This window comes from Lepidochelys kempii, chromosome 3 (assembly GCF_965140265.1).
Source record: "Lepidochelys kempii isolate rLepKem1 chromosome 3, rLepKem1.hap2, whole genome shotgun sequence".
NCBI classification, from domain to species: domain Eukaryota; kingdom Metazoa; phylum Chordata; order Testudines; family Cheloniidae; genus Lepidochelys; species Lepidochelys kempii.
The window spans coordinates 208,620,624-208,636,623 of NC_133258.1; the positions used below are offsets into that span (position 1 = coordinate 208,620,624).

A 16,000-nucleotide genomic window follows, 5' to 3' on the forward strand; every position below is an offset into this window, starting at 1 on the left:
GTGTTGATGGCAATACAGTTATGGCTGCTTACCACCAAGTCATGGAAAGGCAGGGCTGGAAGGGATCCCAAGAGGTCATCAAGTAGCCCCCTGCACTAAGACAGGACCAAGTAACCCCGAGACCATCCTGGCAGGTGTTTGTCCAACCTGTTCTTAAACACCTCCAATGGTGGGGATTCCACAGCCTCCCTTGGCAGCCTATTCCAGAACTTATCTACACTTGTAGTTAGAAAGTTTTTCCTCCTATCTAACCTAAATCTCCCTTGCTACAGATTAAGCCCATTGCTTCTTGCCCTACCTTCAGTGAGTCAGGTTTTTTTAAAACCTTTGATCGTTTTTGTTGCTTCTCCTCTGGACTCTCTCCAATTTGTCCACACTTTCCTAAAGTGTGATGCCCAGATTTGGACACAATAACCTCTCATGTCTTACAAATGATACTTCTGTTAATACACCCAATGATATTAGCCTTTTTCACATCACATTATTGACTCATATTCAATTTGTGATCCACTATAACCCCTCGATCCTTTTCAGCAATACCACTGCCTAGCCAGTTATCCCCCATTTTGTAGCTGTGCATTTGATTTTTCCGTCCTAAGGGAAGTACTTTGCACCTGTCTTTATTGAATTTCATCTTGTTGATTTCAAACCAATTCTCCAATTTGTCACAACTGTTTTGAACTCTAAACCTGTCCTCCAAAGTGTTTGAAACCCCTCCAGCTTGGTGTCATCTGCAAATGTTATAGGCATACTCTCTACTCCATCATCCAAGTCATTAACGAAAATTAATTGAATAGTACCAGACCCAGGACTGACCCCCTGCTGGCCCCCACTAGATACACCCTCCCAGTTTGACACTGAACCACTGATAAATACTCTCTGAGTACGGGTCTTTCAGACAGTTGTGCACCCACCTTATGTTAAATTCATCTAGACCACATTTCCCTAGTGTGCCTATGAGAGTGTCACATGGAATGGTGTCAAAAGACTTACTAAAACTAATCATGTCTACTGCTTGCCCCCCATCTGTAAGGCCTGTAACTGTCAAAGAAGGAAAATAGGTTGCTTTAGCATGATTTGTTCTTGACAAATCCATGCCGGCTATTCCTTACAATCCTATTATCCTCTAGGTGCTTACACATTGATTGTTTAATAATTTGTTCCAGTATCTTTCCAAGGATCAATGTTAGGCTGACTGGTTTATAATTCCCCGGGGTTCTCTTTGTTCCCCTTGTTAAAGAAAAGTACTACGTTTGCCTTTCTCCAGTCCTCTAAGACTCCAGATATCCTCCAGGAATTCTCGAAGACAACTACTAAAGGTTCATAGATTGCTGCAGCTGGATCCGCAAGTACCCTTCATCAGACTCTGCCAACTTGAATACATCTAACTTTGGCTTCCCCCTTGTTGTTAATACTAATTGTGTTGAGTATCTGGTCATCATTAACCTGTTCAGTGAAGATTGAAGCAAAATAGGCATCAAACATCTCAGTCTTCTTGATTTCATCAGGTAGTAGCTCTCCTTCCCTGCTAAGTAGAGCACCCATGCTTCCCTCTGTCTTTCTCTTGCTCCTAATGTATTTAAAGAACCTCTTCTCATTGCCTTTTATGTTCCTTGTTGGGTGCCTTTGCCTTTCTGATTTTGTCCCTACATGCTTGTGCTGTTCTTTTGTACGCCTCCTTTGCAATTCGCCCATGTAGCCACTTTTTGTAGGATTCCTGTTTGACTTTCAGGTCAGTAAGGAGCTCCTGATGCTGCCACATTGGCTTCTGACTAGTCTTCCTATCTTTCCTTTGTGCTCGGATAGTTTGCAGTTGTGCCTTTAATACTGGCTCCTTAAGAAACTGCTGGCTCTCCTGAACTCCTTTTCCCCTTAGATTTTCTTCCCGTGGGACCTTAGCTACCCGTTCTCCATGTATGTTAAACTCTGCTTTTTTGAAGTCCATTGTCCTTATTCTGCTGCTCTCATGCCTTCCTTTCCTTGAACTAATCGACTTCATGATTCTGTGATCGCTTTCACGCACCTTCAGATGCGATGCCAATTCCTCCCTCTTGGTCAGAATCAATTCTAAAATGGCTGTCCTCCTAATTACTTCTTCCACTTTCTGAAACAAAAAGCTGTCCCGAATACATTCTAAGAACTTACTGGAAATGTTGTGTTTTGCCATGTTACTTTCCCAGCAGATGTCGGGGGTTTTAAAGTCCCACATTCCTACCAGGTCTTGTGTTCTGGATATTTCTGTTATTTGTTCCAGAAATGCCTCATCCACCTCCTCTTCCTGATTTGGTGGGCTATACTGGACCCTGACCACATCACCCCTGTTTTTTCACCCCTTTTACCTTTACCCAGAGACTCTCAGCTGGTCTGCATCTGGCCTCCTTCTGGATCTCAGAACAAATGATGTATAATGCCACACCTCCTCCCTTTTAATCCTGCCTGTTCTTTCTACACCCCTCTATACCAATATTTCAGTCACACCATGAATTTGATCCATCTTGATTAACCTGTTGCTTTCAAAAATATATTCACCGGTTATAAAGTAAATCAAAGAATGAGTAGAAAGTTGTGACCTGTTTACCCAACAAGAACATTCAATATGCCTTAACTGAGTCCAGTTTTTAGCTGGTTGGTACTCCTGAATATCAAACACCTCAAAGATTTTACTACCTCATTAATTTCCCCATTGTGACTAGCTGAGCACAGACAATTCGAGGGGACGTTAGAGAGAGCCAGCAAACAGGACCTAAGTTTGAGGCTGGATACATTTCTTTGCTAAGGTGATTGCTATTTTTACTCATGAAAAATGATACTTTTAGACAGAAATTTGCAAAGTCACAAAATTGGTTCCCAGTCTCGTCTGTTCTTACAGAGTAAACAGAAATGCTCTCCCGGTTCAAGATGCAAAACAACTGTCTTAAGCTGAAAGAATAGCTAAGCTTTTTAAGTCTGCACAATAATCTTAACCATAACACAAACAAAGAGCATGTGACCGCTGCTGAACCTTCCCTATGCTACTTGTTGTTTGCTTACATGGTACTAAAACCCAGTGACCAAGTGATCCGAGGAAAAATGCCTTAACAGCTCTGTAACAGATTGCTCAGAGAAAACTTTCTTGTCTGCTTGCTAAGCACCTCTGAAACTGAACCTTCCTGACACAACCCAGCCAGCTACAATTTATTCTTAGACCTTTTGTTTTGTTGTTATTCATACATTTCAAAAGACAATGACGCAGTGGTCTACAGTGTAACGGACTGACCAGCTAACTAGCCATAAAAAAAGCAGATATGACCGAAAAAACCCAAAGATATCAAACCAGCTCTCCATGCTCTCAGAGGGCTTGGCCGTTTCCTTTCTGGTTACCAGACTGGGGAATAAAGCCATAAACAAGAATATTTGTCTATTAACACATGCAAGAAATTTCACCAAAGGTTTAAAAGGAAATGGGGAAAGCCATCCCACACTTGAAATGATACTTCTCTACTCCAGTTCTAGTAAGGAGCTATCTGAATTCAATTAGAATTCATGACTTCACTAACCCTATATTCCTCATTAAGGGCCAAAAGCCGTGTTTACAAATGGGTCTTTCCCCTCCCACGTGTTGTTGACACATCTCCGTTCCTCACATTGAGGGTCACACGGATCCATCAAGAGAGCTTACATCTCATCAACAGCTTCAGTCTCTCCATCCCAAAAGACGGTTTTCTAAATCGCTTCATGGGAATGCATCTCAGGTAACAGAACAGAGACACCAGAAAGAATCCAGTCTCTTCGGTAACTTTCTCACTTCTGAGGGCCAAGCCATTACCAGATCACTGTTGTAAATCCAGGAACGTTTCCACAAATTCTCTGCAGGCTTATAGGTACCACACTTTTACCCCACTGTATTCACCATGAATCTTCAACGGGTTACAACCAGTGGTGACCCATCTACTTAGGACTAGCTCCTGATCCACATGGGGGAACAGAATTCCCAGCAGCTTACAACAGAATATGAGGAAGAGACTGCGGTCACCCTCGTGTGAGCCCTTAGATCAAAACAGCCTAGTGTTCGAGAGGGACGGGTCAGCACATTCGTGGCCGCAGACTAAGAGAAGTCCTCTATCTGCAGAACAGTGCAATGACCCCGCTGTTCTCACCCAGCTGCTGCACCTGAGTGCTCTTGGATTTGCTCCAGGAACGGGCGGGCAATTCAGGCACCCCAGCCCATTGAGCCCATGGCCTGTGCTGAAATGGCCAGCAAGGCTGGCATGTCCGATAGGGGGCCAGAACATAGACACTAGCCCATTTGAAAACTGCACACGGGAGCTTATCCCAGCATCGTGGTCTAACTCATCTCAGATAGCGGCAGGCGGTGCTCCGGCTGGGCTGGTGGCTGTAAGAACTTTAACAGGGCCGGGGGAGCGGGCTCCCCCCCCACCCAGGAGCCTTGGACAACTCTGTTCTAAAGGGGCGAGAGCGTCCCTCACCCATCCCACTGACCAGACGGCCCCATGGGCCGCAGCAGGAGGCTAAACCCTGCAGACAGCAGGCCTGGGCTTGCAGTGGGTCCTCTACCCCAGAGATGCACTGGGCGGGGGGCAGGCTCCGCTGCCCAAGAGGCCACACAGATACCCGCCAGTGTGTGGGGACCGGGCCCTGCCAGGGCAGCGCTGCGCAGGGACCCCACACTGTGCCCCACAGCCTGCTGGGCACCCACTGCGCCCGCCACACAGGCTGGGGAGCCCTGTGCGCACGCTCACAGCCCCCCTGGACACCCACTACGCCCCCCATGCGCGCACCCACACCGTGCCCTCCCCACAGGCTGGGGAGCCCTGTGCGCACACTCACAGCCCCCCGGCCCGCCCACACCCACACTGCACCCCCCGTGCACCCACTGCAGCCCCCCCCACGCAAACATACTGCCCCCCCGGACAACACACACACGCTGCCCCCCCCCCGCAACACACACACACAAACACGCTGCCCCCCCCGCAACACACACACACAAACACGCTGCCCCCCCGTGCATCCACTGCAGCCCCCCCCACGCAAACATACTGTCCCCCCCGCGCACACTGAGCCCCCCGGACAACACGCACACACACTGCCCAGCGCCCCCAGCGCGCACACACACACACTGCCCCCCCGCAACGCACACAAACACACTGCCCCCCCGCAACGCACACTGCCCCCCCGCAACGCACACACATACGCTGCCCCCCCCGCAACGCACACACACACACACACTGCACCCCCCGCAACACACACAAACACACTGCACCCCCCGCAACACACACAAACACACTGCACCCCCCGCAACACACACACACACACTGCACCCCCCGCAACACACACACACACTGCACCCCCCGTGCATCCACTGCAGCCCCCCCCACGCAAACATACTGTCCCCCCCGCGCACACTGAGCCCCCCGGACAACACGCACACTCACACCGCCCCGCGCCCCCAGCGCGCACACACACACACTGCCCCCCCGCAACACACACACGCTGCCCCCCCCGCAACACACACACACACACACACACACACACACACACGTCCCCCGCCCCGGGACTCACCCAGCGCCGCGAGCAGCAGCAGCAGCAGCAGGTCCCGGCCCATGGCAGCCGCGCGGTGCCGGGATCCCCCTGCCCCGCCGCCGCCAGACCCGAGCCGCCGCCGCCGCTCCAGACTCCGCTCCGGGGCGGGGCGGGGCCGGGCGGCTCCGCCTCCTGGTCCGGCCCCGCGGCTGCGGCCGAGCGCCCTCCGGGGGCGGGGCTGTGCGGGGCCGGGGGCTCCAGGAGCGGGGCTGTGCGGGGCGGGGGGTTGTGCGGGTTAAGGAGCTGTGCGGGGCGGGGGCTCCAGGAGCGGGGCTGTGCGGGGCAGGGGCTCCGGGAGCGGGGTTGTGCGGGGCTGGGGTTTGTGCGGGTTAAGGGGCTGTGCGGGGCCGGGGGTTGTGGGGGTCGGGGGGCTGTGCGGGGCGGGGGGTTGTGCGGGTTAAGGGGCTGTGCGGGGCAGGGGGCTCCAGGAGCGGGGCTGTGCGGGGCAGGGGCTCCGGGAGCGGGGTTGTGCGGGGCTGGGGTTTGTGCGGGTTGGGGGGCTGTGCGGGGCGGGGGGTTGTGCGGGTTAAGGGGCTGTGCGGGGCCGGGGGTTGTGCAGGTCGGGGGGCTGTGCGGGGCAGGAGCTCCGGTCGGGGGGCTGTGCGGGGCGGGGGGTTGTGCGGGTTAAGGGGCTGTGCGGGGCAGGAGCTCCGGTCGGGGGGCTGTGCGGGGTAGGGGCTCCGGTCGGGGGGCTGTGCGGGGTAGGGGCTCCGGGAGCGGGGCTGTGCGGGGTAGGGGCTCCGGTCGGGGGGCTCTGTGGGGCAGGGGGCTCTGGGAGCGGGGCCGTGCAGGGCAGCGGGCTCCGGGCAGGGACTCTGGGCATGGGACCGTGTGAGCAGGGGCTGCTGGGCACCCCTGTGCAGGGCACTGGGTTCCAGGCACAGGGCTTTGCGGGGCAGGGGCTTCTGGGCTTCCTGGTGCCCAGCCACTGCCAGGTGGAATCGGTACCTGCAGGGTAGCTCGGGGGCACCTGGTGCCCAGAACCTGGGACAGCCATGGGATGTGGGGGAGGGCAGAGCCCGCCCCAGACTATTGCATCATCCAGCCCCAGCAACACTTCAGGGATGGTAAATCCCGTGGATCTAGGGAACAGACTTTATTCCCAGCTCTCGGCTGTGCCCACTTGAGTGAGGGGAAGATTGATACGCTCCCTTCCTTGTGGGGAAAGCTGACGGTAAATATGTCCGTGCCCAGCCATGCCCTCCAGCTCCAATGTGCGCTGCTGCCCTATCCCATTCCTGGGCGCCAGCAGTGAAAACATGATGAGCCATCCTGGCCGTGTGAGTCCTTGAACTGTGGCCACCAGAACTGGATACAGAATTCCAGTAGCGGTTGCACCAGTTCCAAATTAAGAGGTATAATAACCTCTCTGCTCCTACTTGAGATTCCCCTGTTCATGGGGAATCACATTAGCTCTTTTGGCCATGGCATTTCATGGGGAGCTCATGCACAGGTGATGAAATCCACAGCACCGAAATCTTTTTCAGAGTCCCTGCTCCCCAGGATAGAGTCCCCCATCCTGGAAGTGTGGCGCATTTACAGTTAGCCATATTAAAACACATATTGTTTGCTGGTATCCCGTTTGCCAAGTGATTGGTGTCAATGACCTGTCTTCTTCATTATTTACCCACCCCTCCAATGTCTGTGTCATTTGCACAGTGTCATCGTGATGATTTTATGTTAATATAAATGTTAAATAGTGCAGGGCCAAGGACTCGTTCTTGTGGGATCCCTCTAGAAACATACCTGCCCATTTACAAGTACATTTTGAGACCTATTAGTTAGCCAGTTTTTAATCCTTTTAATGTATGTTATGGCAATTTTATATCTTCCTAGTTCTTTATAAAAATGTCATGCGGTACCAAGTCAAATGCCTTACAGAAATTTATTAATAACAATTTATTATCAACACTATTCCCTTTACTAAACTTGTAATCTCATAAAAAAAAATACCAAGTTAGTTTGACAGGACCTGTTTTCCTTAGACCCATGTGATTGGCATTAAATATATTACTGTCATTTAATTTTGTGTTAATTGAGTCCCATATTAGCCATTCCATTACCTTGCCCGTGATCAATGTCAGACTGATAGGCCTATAATGACTTGTGTCATGTGTCTACCCTTTTCAAATATTGGCACAACATTAGCTTCCTTCCAGTCATTTGGAACTTCTCCAATGTTCAGAAACTTACTGAAAATCAGCATTAATGGTCCAGTGAACTCCTCAGCCAGCTCCTTCAAAACTCTTGGATTCATAGTTTCCCAGTGGTTTACCAAAATTTTGAAGAAGAATCAAGTCACTGAAAGAGATTATTAATTATATTGAAGCAATCAAGGATCAGGGCACTTTTGAGCTAGGCAGGTAAGAGTCATACAGTAAGGCCTTGTCTACACTACAGGGAAAAGTCGATCTAAGCTACACAATTTGTGTTACATGAATAGCATAACTCAAGTAGATGTAGCTTAGATCTACTTACCGCAGGGTCCACACTACGCGATATCGATGGGAGATGCTTTCCCATCGACTCCCCTTGCACTTCTCGATCCAGTGGAGTACAAGAGTTGACAGGAGAGCGATCTGTGGTCGATTTTGCAGGTCTAGTCAAGACCCTCTAAATCGACCGCCAATACATCGATCACCACATCGAACCCCCGGTAGGTGTAGACAAGCCCTAAAAATCCAGTCCAATTGTCTTGTATGACCATTTATAAAGGTGCTTATAAAAACAGTAAATTACCTAATTCACTACCAAGGCAAGAACTATATGTAATCTAGTCTGAAATGTTTTCCAAGTGGAAAGTTTAAAAAATAACCAGGAGAAAATTCAAAAGTTCAATAAAAAAGTGAACAAATCAATTCCAGACGTCTTTGCTTTTGGGATCAGCTTGTTCAGTGGAGTTTCTGATCCATTAGTGGCAGAGATCCAATTTCAGTCTCTCTCGCTTGTAGTCCAGTTCAACCTCTAGCATCTTGAAATAATCAACAGCTAAGAAAGGGCACGTGTCCCCCCACAGCCCAGAATAAAGAAAATGAGAAAAATGTAACACAACTATTGCAAGAAAGCTGATAATCTTTTATCTACTCCATGGGACCAGCTTCCCCTCCTGCATCCCCACAGCACTCCAGCTTCCCAGAGATTTTGGGGGTGTTTCTCCCACTGTATCTCAACCCACTGAATAACCAAGACAGAGAGCCCGGCTCCCTCCAGTCATCTTAGGGCTGCTACTGGAAACTACTATTGGAAGCCTGTGGTCTTCAGTTCGGCTTTACTGCAGGGGTGCAGCTTCTGCTCACTTCACTTCCTGCTGCTGCTGTTGTATGAGTTCTAATTTGTCTTAGGAGAGAGGCAGGGCCAATTTCTGTCAAAGGGAAGAAAATTCACTGGGCGCTTAAAGGCGGCCTTGATAACTATTGGTTTTAAGTTGGCGAATTTGGGTCATTTACCCAAATAGGTTGAATTTTAATCTCACCCACACTGGTGTAACTGTGGCCTCTGAAATTTGTCACTGACTGCACTGGAGTCACTCTGGATTTATGTGGATGTAAATGGAGAGCAGAATCCGCCACGCTGACCTTCACTGTCTATACAGTGAATTTAAGGGGCCCAGCTGCACTTTTCAGTCTTGCAGTTCCCATAGTCGCTGTTGCTGTCCTGGGCATTTCCTGTGCATGTCTGGAATATTTGTGCTAACCAGCCACCGGCCGTTGCCACAGGAAACATGAAAAGATCTCTCACTTCACCAGCCAAAGGAAGCAGAGATGTAAAATTACGGCCTCTCTCCCACATCCCAAACAACCACCCCTATGTAACATTACACATAAATATGCTCATGCACATGCTGCTTTTATCCTCATCTTTTGCGCTGCCGTCATGATTTTCTCATCTCAGCATTATTTATTTATGAGGTGCATACGTGTGCGTGGCAATTTAAAAATGAAAGACATGCTCATTATAGATGGGGCTGATCCCATCACCTACAGTTAAGGATGCCTGATGCTTCCCATTGTAGGGCCCTATTTCAGTTGCCAGGGCTCAAATTTTCCATCCTGGGTGTCTGCTTCAGGCTGATTAAAATAAAGCAACCCATACATTTCAGGCAAAATGGGTTAGGTGTCTCCAGGAGGGAATTCGGGGAGAAATACATTATGTTACCCATGTTAAAAAATGCTGGTACCCCCAATCTTTGGAGCAGGATCTGGACATGTTGCAAAGGGCTAGCCTTTGTATCGGGGATGTTTGTTTTGCTGTCCCCAGAAAATCTGACCAAATTTGGCCAGGTTATAAGCCTCTAAGAAAAAAAAAATCACAGTTTGCACATACTTGGGAGAGATTTACTAGAGCTTCACAGCTTAATTCCATCAACACTGAGCATGCTCCATGCAGGACTTTCCCTGCGTTTGCAGTTCTAGGCTGCTCCAGGACAGGGTGGGGCATATGTGGAACTGACAGCCGGGAGCCTGTTTCTCCTGTACTCTCAGTGACCTCTCCCCACCACGGGACTGAAGCAAAGTGGAGGAGGAAGCTATCTGACCTGAATGCAGAGGAGGAAAGAACAAGACCTGGGGTAGAGCGGGGTTGAAAGGTGGGGAGTAGGTTGTGCCATGGAACCTGGAGGGTGGGGGAAGACTGGGACTGGTTGGACAAAGGGACTGGGAGCCAGGGGTGGGAGATGCACAGAGGAGACTGGGACTGACTGGGCAAGGTGACTAGGAGCCATACAGGCAAATGGGGAGGACTCGGAGTGTTTGGGTGGGAGAGACTGAGATTGGATGAGAAGTCAGGTGCAGGGGGGCTGGGACTGGCTGGGAAGGAAGACTGGGACAAAGAGTTGGGGGGAGTATTGAGAATGGACAAGGAGCCTGGGCAGGAAGACAGGGACTGTGGGGCAGGGGGGATGGGAAACATGGGTGTGCAGTGACAGGAGGCCATGGGAGGGGAAGCAGCGAAAGATCAGATGGGGAATTGTGAGGTGGGAACTGGAGCTGACTGGGCAAGGAGACTAGGACTGGGATGAGAAGTCCAAGGAGTAGAGACTGGGACTGGCAAGCTGTGGAGGATGGGACTCAGACATGGAGCCAGGAGTGGGAAAGAGACAGGACTCAGACAGGCTGGAGGGGATGGGGCAGACAATTGCATCCCCACTCGAGCATGCTCCCCTTCAGAGTCTGGAATGGAACCCTGAACAGCAAGTGCCATAAACAATGGAACCTGTGACAGATGTTAGTTACATTGCTTAATGCACTACAGAAAGGGAACCCAAGATCCCTGAGTCTCTGCTGTCAGCAAATATCTGTGATACCCACGGGCAAAGTGTGTGTCATCCCCCTCCAGTGCTGGTTCATAGAGAGGATGACAACCTACTATTGCTATCAGTTATTCTGTTAGCTCAAGTGACAGCGGCTATGCCATGGATCTAAAGGCCTACTGCTGATCCAGCCCTACTGCTGATCCAGCCCTACGGCTGCCCTAGGTGGGTCTCAATATGATGCCACATAATGGAATTTCTATTTTTTTTCAGTTTGCTTTTTTAAACACACAAAAAGCTAAGTTAAAAGAACATTATTGAGGTTGCAAATTCAGGCACCCAAGAGTTAGGAAATGCCATGATAAGATTGCCCATGCAACCTTAACTTTGCCCCCTTGTTTGTTTGTAATTAGATGACCATGTACTATTTTTGCAACAATACCCTTACCTCATTTGGTGCACAGGATGGACCTTCTTTGGGGATGAATCAGGGGTTTGTAGTGAAGAAGGAATCTACAGGACCTCTCTCTACCTTAGTTCGTTGCAGAAGTTGGAAGATGTATAGTGAATGAGATGGGACTGTGGGAAAAGAAAGGGTGGTCTTGTGGTTAAATAATTTGAATGTTACCCTGAAAATTTGGATTCTATCCCTGCGTCTGCCATTCAGTTCCTATGTGATGTTGGGCAGGTCACCTAAACCAGACTTTTCACAGGTGATCACTAATTCCTCGTTCTCTGGGCACCTGACAAGTGCCGCATGCTGCTGAGGAAGGTGAAAAACCCCAGGGTCTCTGTCAATCTGACCTTGGGGAAAATTCCTTCCCAGCCCCAAATATGGTGATCAGTTAGACCCTGAGCATGCGGGCAAGACCCACCAGCCAGACACCTGGGAAAGAATTCACGGTAGTAACTCTGAGCCCTCCCCATCTAATGTCCCATTTCTGGTCACTGGGGATACTTGCTACTGGCTGTCATAGATGGGCCACATGCCATTGTAGGCAATCTGATCATATGATGGCCTCCATAAACTTAATAAGTTAGAGTTTTTGCCCCCACTACTCCCCTTGGAAGGCTATTCCACAACTTCATTCCTCTGCTGGTTAGAAACCTTCATCTAATTTCAAGCCTAAACTTGTTGATGACCGGTTTATGTCCATGTGTTCTTGTGCCAGCATTGGCCATTAACTTACATAACTCCTCTCCATTCCTGGTGTTTGTCTCTCCGCTGTATTTAGAGAGAGCAATCATATCTCCCACAGCCTTTGTTTGGTTAGGCTGAACAAGCCAAGTTCCTTGGCAATCATATCTCCCACAGCCTTTGTTTGGTTAGGCTGAACAAGTCAAGTTCCTTGAATCACCTTCTGTAAGGTAGGTTTTCAATTGCTCTGATCATCCTAGTAGCTCTTCTCTGCACCTGTTCCAATTTGAATTAATCTTTCTCAAACTTGAGAGACCAGAACTTCACACAGTATTCCAGGTGAGGTCTCACCTGGGCCTTGTATGATGGTACGAACACTTTCCTGTCCCCACTGGAAATACCTTGCCTGATGCACCTGAGGACTGCATTAGACTTTTTTTCATGGTCGCATCACATTGGCAGCTCATAGTCTTGTCTGGTCAGCCAATAAATGCTTCCAACTGACACATCCCCAGCTTATAGCAAAACTTCTTGGCATTAGTCCCTAAGTGCATGACCTTGGACTTTGCACTATTAAATTTCATCCCATTTCTACTACTCCAATTTCAAGGTCAGCCAGATCTTCTTGTGTAATCTGGTCCTCCTCCATACTGACCATACCTCCCACCTTTGCACCATCTACAAATTTTATTTGCACACTCCCACTTTTTGTGCCAAGTTCAACAGGACTCAGGATCCTCAGGACCAGATTTTTAAAGGTATTGAGCAGCCTTAGGGTGCAGATAGGCACATTGTGAGATTTTCAAAAGTGCCTAGGCACCTCATTCCCATTGAAATCAACCAGAGCTGGGTGCCTAGGTGCTTTGGAAATCCCACTAGGTGCTTACTGTTGTTAAGTGCCGAAGGCTGGAATGTTGCTGCCATGGTAACGCAGTCCAGGGGCTGCTTTGAGTTTTTCCAGCTGCTCCGCACTTGTGTCCGAGATGCCAATGTTGTTAACAAAAGCATAGAATGCAGCTTGCTAATTCAACAGACCTAAATGTTATTCATAAAGAATGACCACTGGCACAGTTCGGTGACAAAGGCACTCGGCCAGGTTTATTGCCCTCAAGACAGTCCTAGCACACCATAGGAGTTACAGGCCCTGTAACACATCAGTGCCCAGTGGTAAGGAGAGGCGTAGCCAGCAATAGAAATTTCTGCTGACCCCTCAGGTGCACAAATGGTTAAGGTGAGGCACCCCAATATTTATAGACTGAGACAAACAACTTCCGCACGTGTTTCAGGACACCTGCTTATTACCTCCCTTTGCATTATGCTCCAGGTGTCTTGCACAAAACATCCTCTTATCTAGTGTTAGCTCAGGATGTCCCTGGGCTAATCTTCTGGAGTGTGTTCTCACGTACACCCAGTATCTGTTGCTGCTTAGAAGTGCCTGTGTTTTAGCTATGCTAGCAATACTTTTGCCTAAGTCATGTGTCGGACAGTGAACTTATAAACATCTGCTTTAATCCATGGCCTGACTTTGGTTCACAGCCTCTGGTTCGGGCCTCAGATCTTGCACCAGGCCCTGCGCTCCAGGTTCTCTCTCCTACACTTATCTGATCTTTAGGCTCTTAAATACTTTACTAATCTGGCCCTAAATGCCTAAATCATTTTTGAAAATGGGACTTAGGCTCCTAAGTCACTTGGTACTTTTGAAACTTTTACCCTTAGTGCGTAATCAGTTCCCCTGTTTCCCCTGTGTAAGCCATGGGACGGCTCTCGTGTGTAAGTGTTTGCAGGGTCAGGGCCACAAGCCCCAATCCTGCTTGCTTTGCGCTCTGTGACAGACCCCCTGAAGACAGTAACATTTGTAAATGACATACTGAGCATGGGTGGGGGAAATGTCACTGCATCATTAAATGCGGACTCCAGTTAGATGCCGGTGTGTGCGCACACAGGTCTGGAAGTGAAGACGTTAAAAATTGGTTTAGAAGCAACCCTTGGGCTTTGTCTGACTGCTGAAATGTACATGTGTTTCATAGTGCCATCGGCATAGTGCTCACAAGAATCACTGCAAGGGATCGAGTAAGAGCATCGTGGACAATTCTTTCCCGCCTAACCAAAATGTAATGCAGTGCAGTTCATTCCAGCTCAGTTTCCCTCCTCCCTTTGCACAGGTGCTGAGAGGATGGATTTTAAGGGTTGCTACTTTGGGGGAGACAGAGGAAAAAGACTATATTTGGGAAGGGATGGTGCTACACGCAGGCGTTTGTGACATTTAATTAAGTACAATTGCACACCATTCTATCATTCTCCAAGAGCTCACTGGAACAATGACTAGTTTCATCAGAATAGCGGCTGATGTTAGCTGCCTGACATCTAGTGCTGGGAGCTGGAGATGCAATCAGGTTGTCACTATTCCGAGCATTATTCTTCTGAAAGGTCACGGGAGACCTCCGTGCATAGTCAGAAGAATTTTCAGTACGCAATACAGAACCCACCAAACCCAAGAGACTAGCCATCTCTAGTCCCAGATAGTGGGCTACATTTTCAACTTGTGTAAATCGGAGTAGCTCAGACGTCAATGGAATTTTGCTAATTTACAGCATGTGAGATTCTTGACATGTGTTGTGCTTCTTCTAGGGAATATCATTAAAATGCTTTGAAAACGCTACCGTTCTCCCCTGCCTGGCAGAGGAGTCTGATGGGTGTACACTGTTTGGGAGGCCTCCTGCAGCCCTGTGTCACCTTGCCCCAGTGGTGCCCTGGGGAGGTGGGCATGGAGGAAAGCCCCACGAAGCCAGATAGTGGTGTGTGCGGTTTGAAGGGGTTCTGTTTGACTGCAAGTCTAGTCAGATTTTTAAAAAAAGTGGTAAGAGTAGTTTTGGTCCTAGACCTGTCTCTGAATTCCCCTGCCAATTTGCAAGTACATTTTCCTGTTTGGAAAATGTTTTTCCTTCCTACATTGCAGGGTAAAAGACCCACACAATTGGGAGAACCTGACTGTGGCCCCAATCCAGGGCTGAGCTTCTCATGGGTGGACTTCTGCACATGCACGGAGCCATGCTGCAATTAATGGGGCTCTGTGCTGCCACCAGCACCCCCCCCCGCCACAAAGCTTGTTGCAGAAGTGTGGAAATATACTCAGGTGACTTAGTCCCATAGGCTTTGTCTACACTGCAATGTAAGCCCAGGGGTAGTAGAACTCAAGTTAGCAAACCTTGGGTTTGTTAACCTAGGACTTGAGCGTCTACGCTCATTTGTAACCCCAAGTTAGGAATTGTTGAACCCTGGGTCCCAACCTGGAGCTTCTGCATCTGCACTGTATTATGCAGGCCCGGGGCCAATCACCCATCTCCCAGAGTTCCTAGCGCCCCACAAAATGTGGCTGCTCTAGCCCTTTGTTCGTGGGGCAGTGTGGGAAAACTGGACTGTCCACCACACTTGACTGTCCAGAGGACAATGAAAGTCGGCCTGTGGGATTATGGGATATGTTGGCAGACACCCAGAGCAGAGTCCAGTGAGGCTGCGTCCACACTGCAAAGCAATAGGGCTGGAATCCGGGTCCTGGCCTGACTCAGGCTTAGACCCTCCACCCTGGTGGGTCCTGGAACTCTGGGTCCATGCGATTTGTGTGTAGATGGAAGGGGGGTTAGGCCTGAGCCTGAGTTCGAACCATGGGCTTACGTTGCAGTGTAGACATGAGAGTTCAGTAGTGCTGTTTGCAGTTCTGAGGCTGAGCTGACTGCACAGGGGAGACAATGAAACTGACTATACACAATGTGCTGTCAAATGCTAAAAGTAAACCAATGGGAAAAATAAAGAAAATCCATTTCTCTAACCTCTCTCCTATAAAACAAATGAGGAGTACTTGTGGCACCTTAGAAACTAACAAATTTATTTGGCCATAAGCTTTCGTGGGCTAAAACCCACTTCATCAGATGCATGCAGTGGAAAATACAGTAGAAAGATATACATATACAGAGAACATATCTTTCTACTGTATTTTCCACTGCATGCATCCGATGAAGTGGGTTTTAGCCCAAGAA

General features: G+C 49.2%; 1 protein-coding gene across 1 annotated transcript in view; it reads right to left on the bottom strand.

Annotated features, from left to right (window-relative positions):
• The window catches only part of MERTK (MER proto-oncogene, tyrosine kinase), a 64,282-nt gene extending 58,602 nt beyond the window's left edge, over positions 1 to 5,680 (bottom strand). Inside the window, exon 1 of the mRNA XM_073339908.1 lies at positions 5,560 to 5,680. Coding sequence (XP_073196009.1) covers positions 5,560 to 5,602 — 43 coding nt within the window. The 5' untranslated portion in view covers positions 5,603 to 5,680. The remainder of the gene's footprint in view (positions 1 to 5,559) is intronic.
• Positions 5,681 to 16,000: the final 10,320 nt, after the last annotated feature.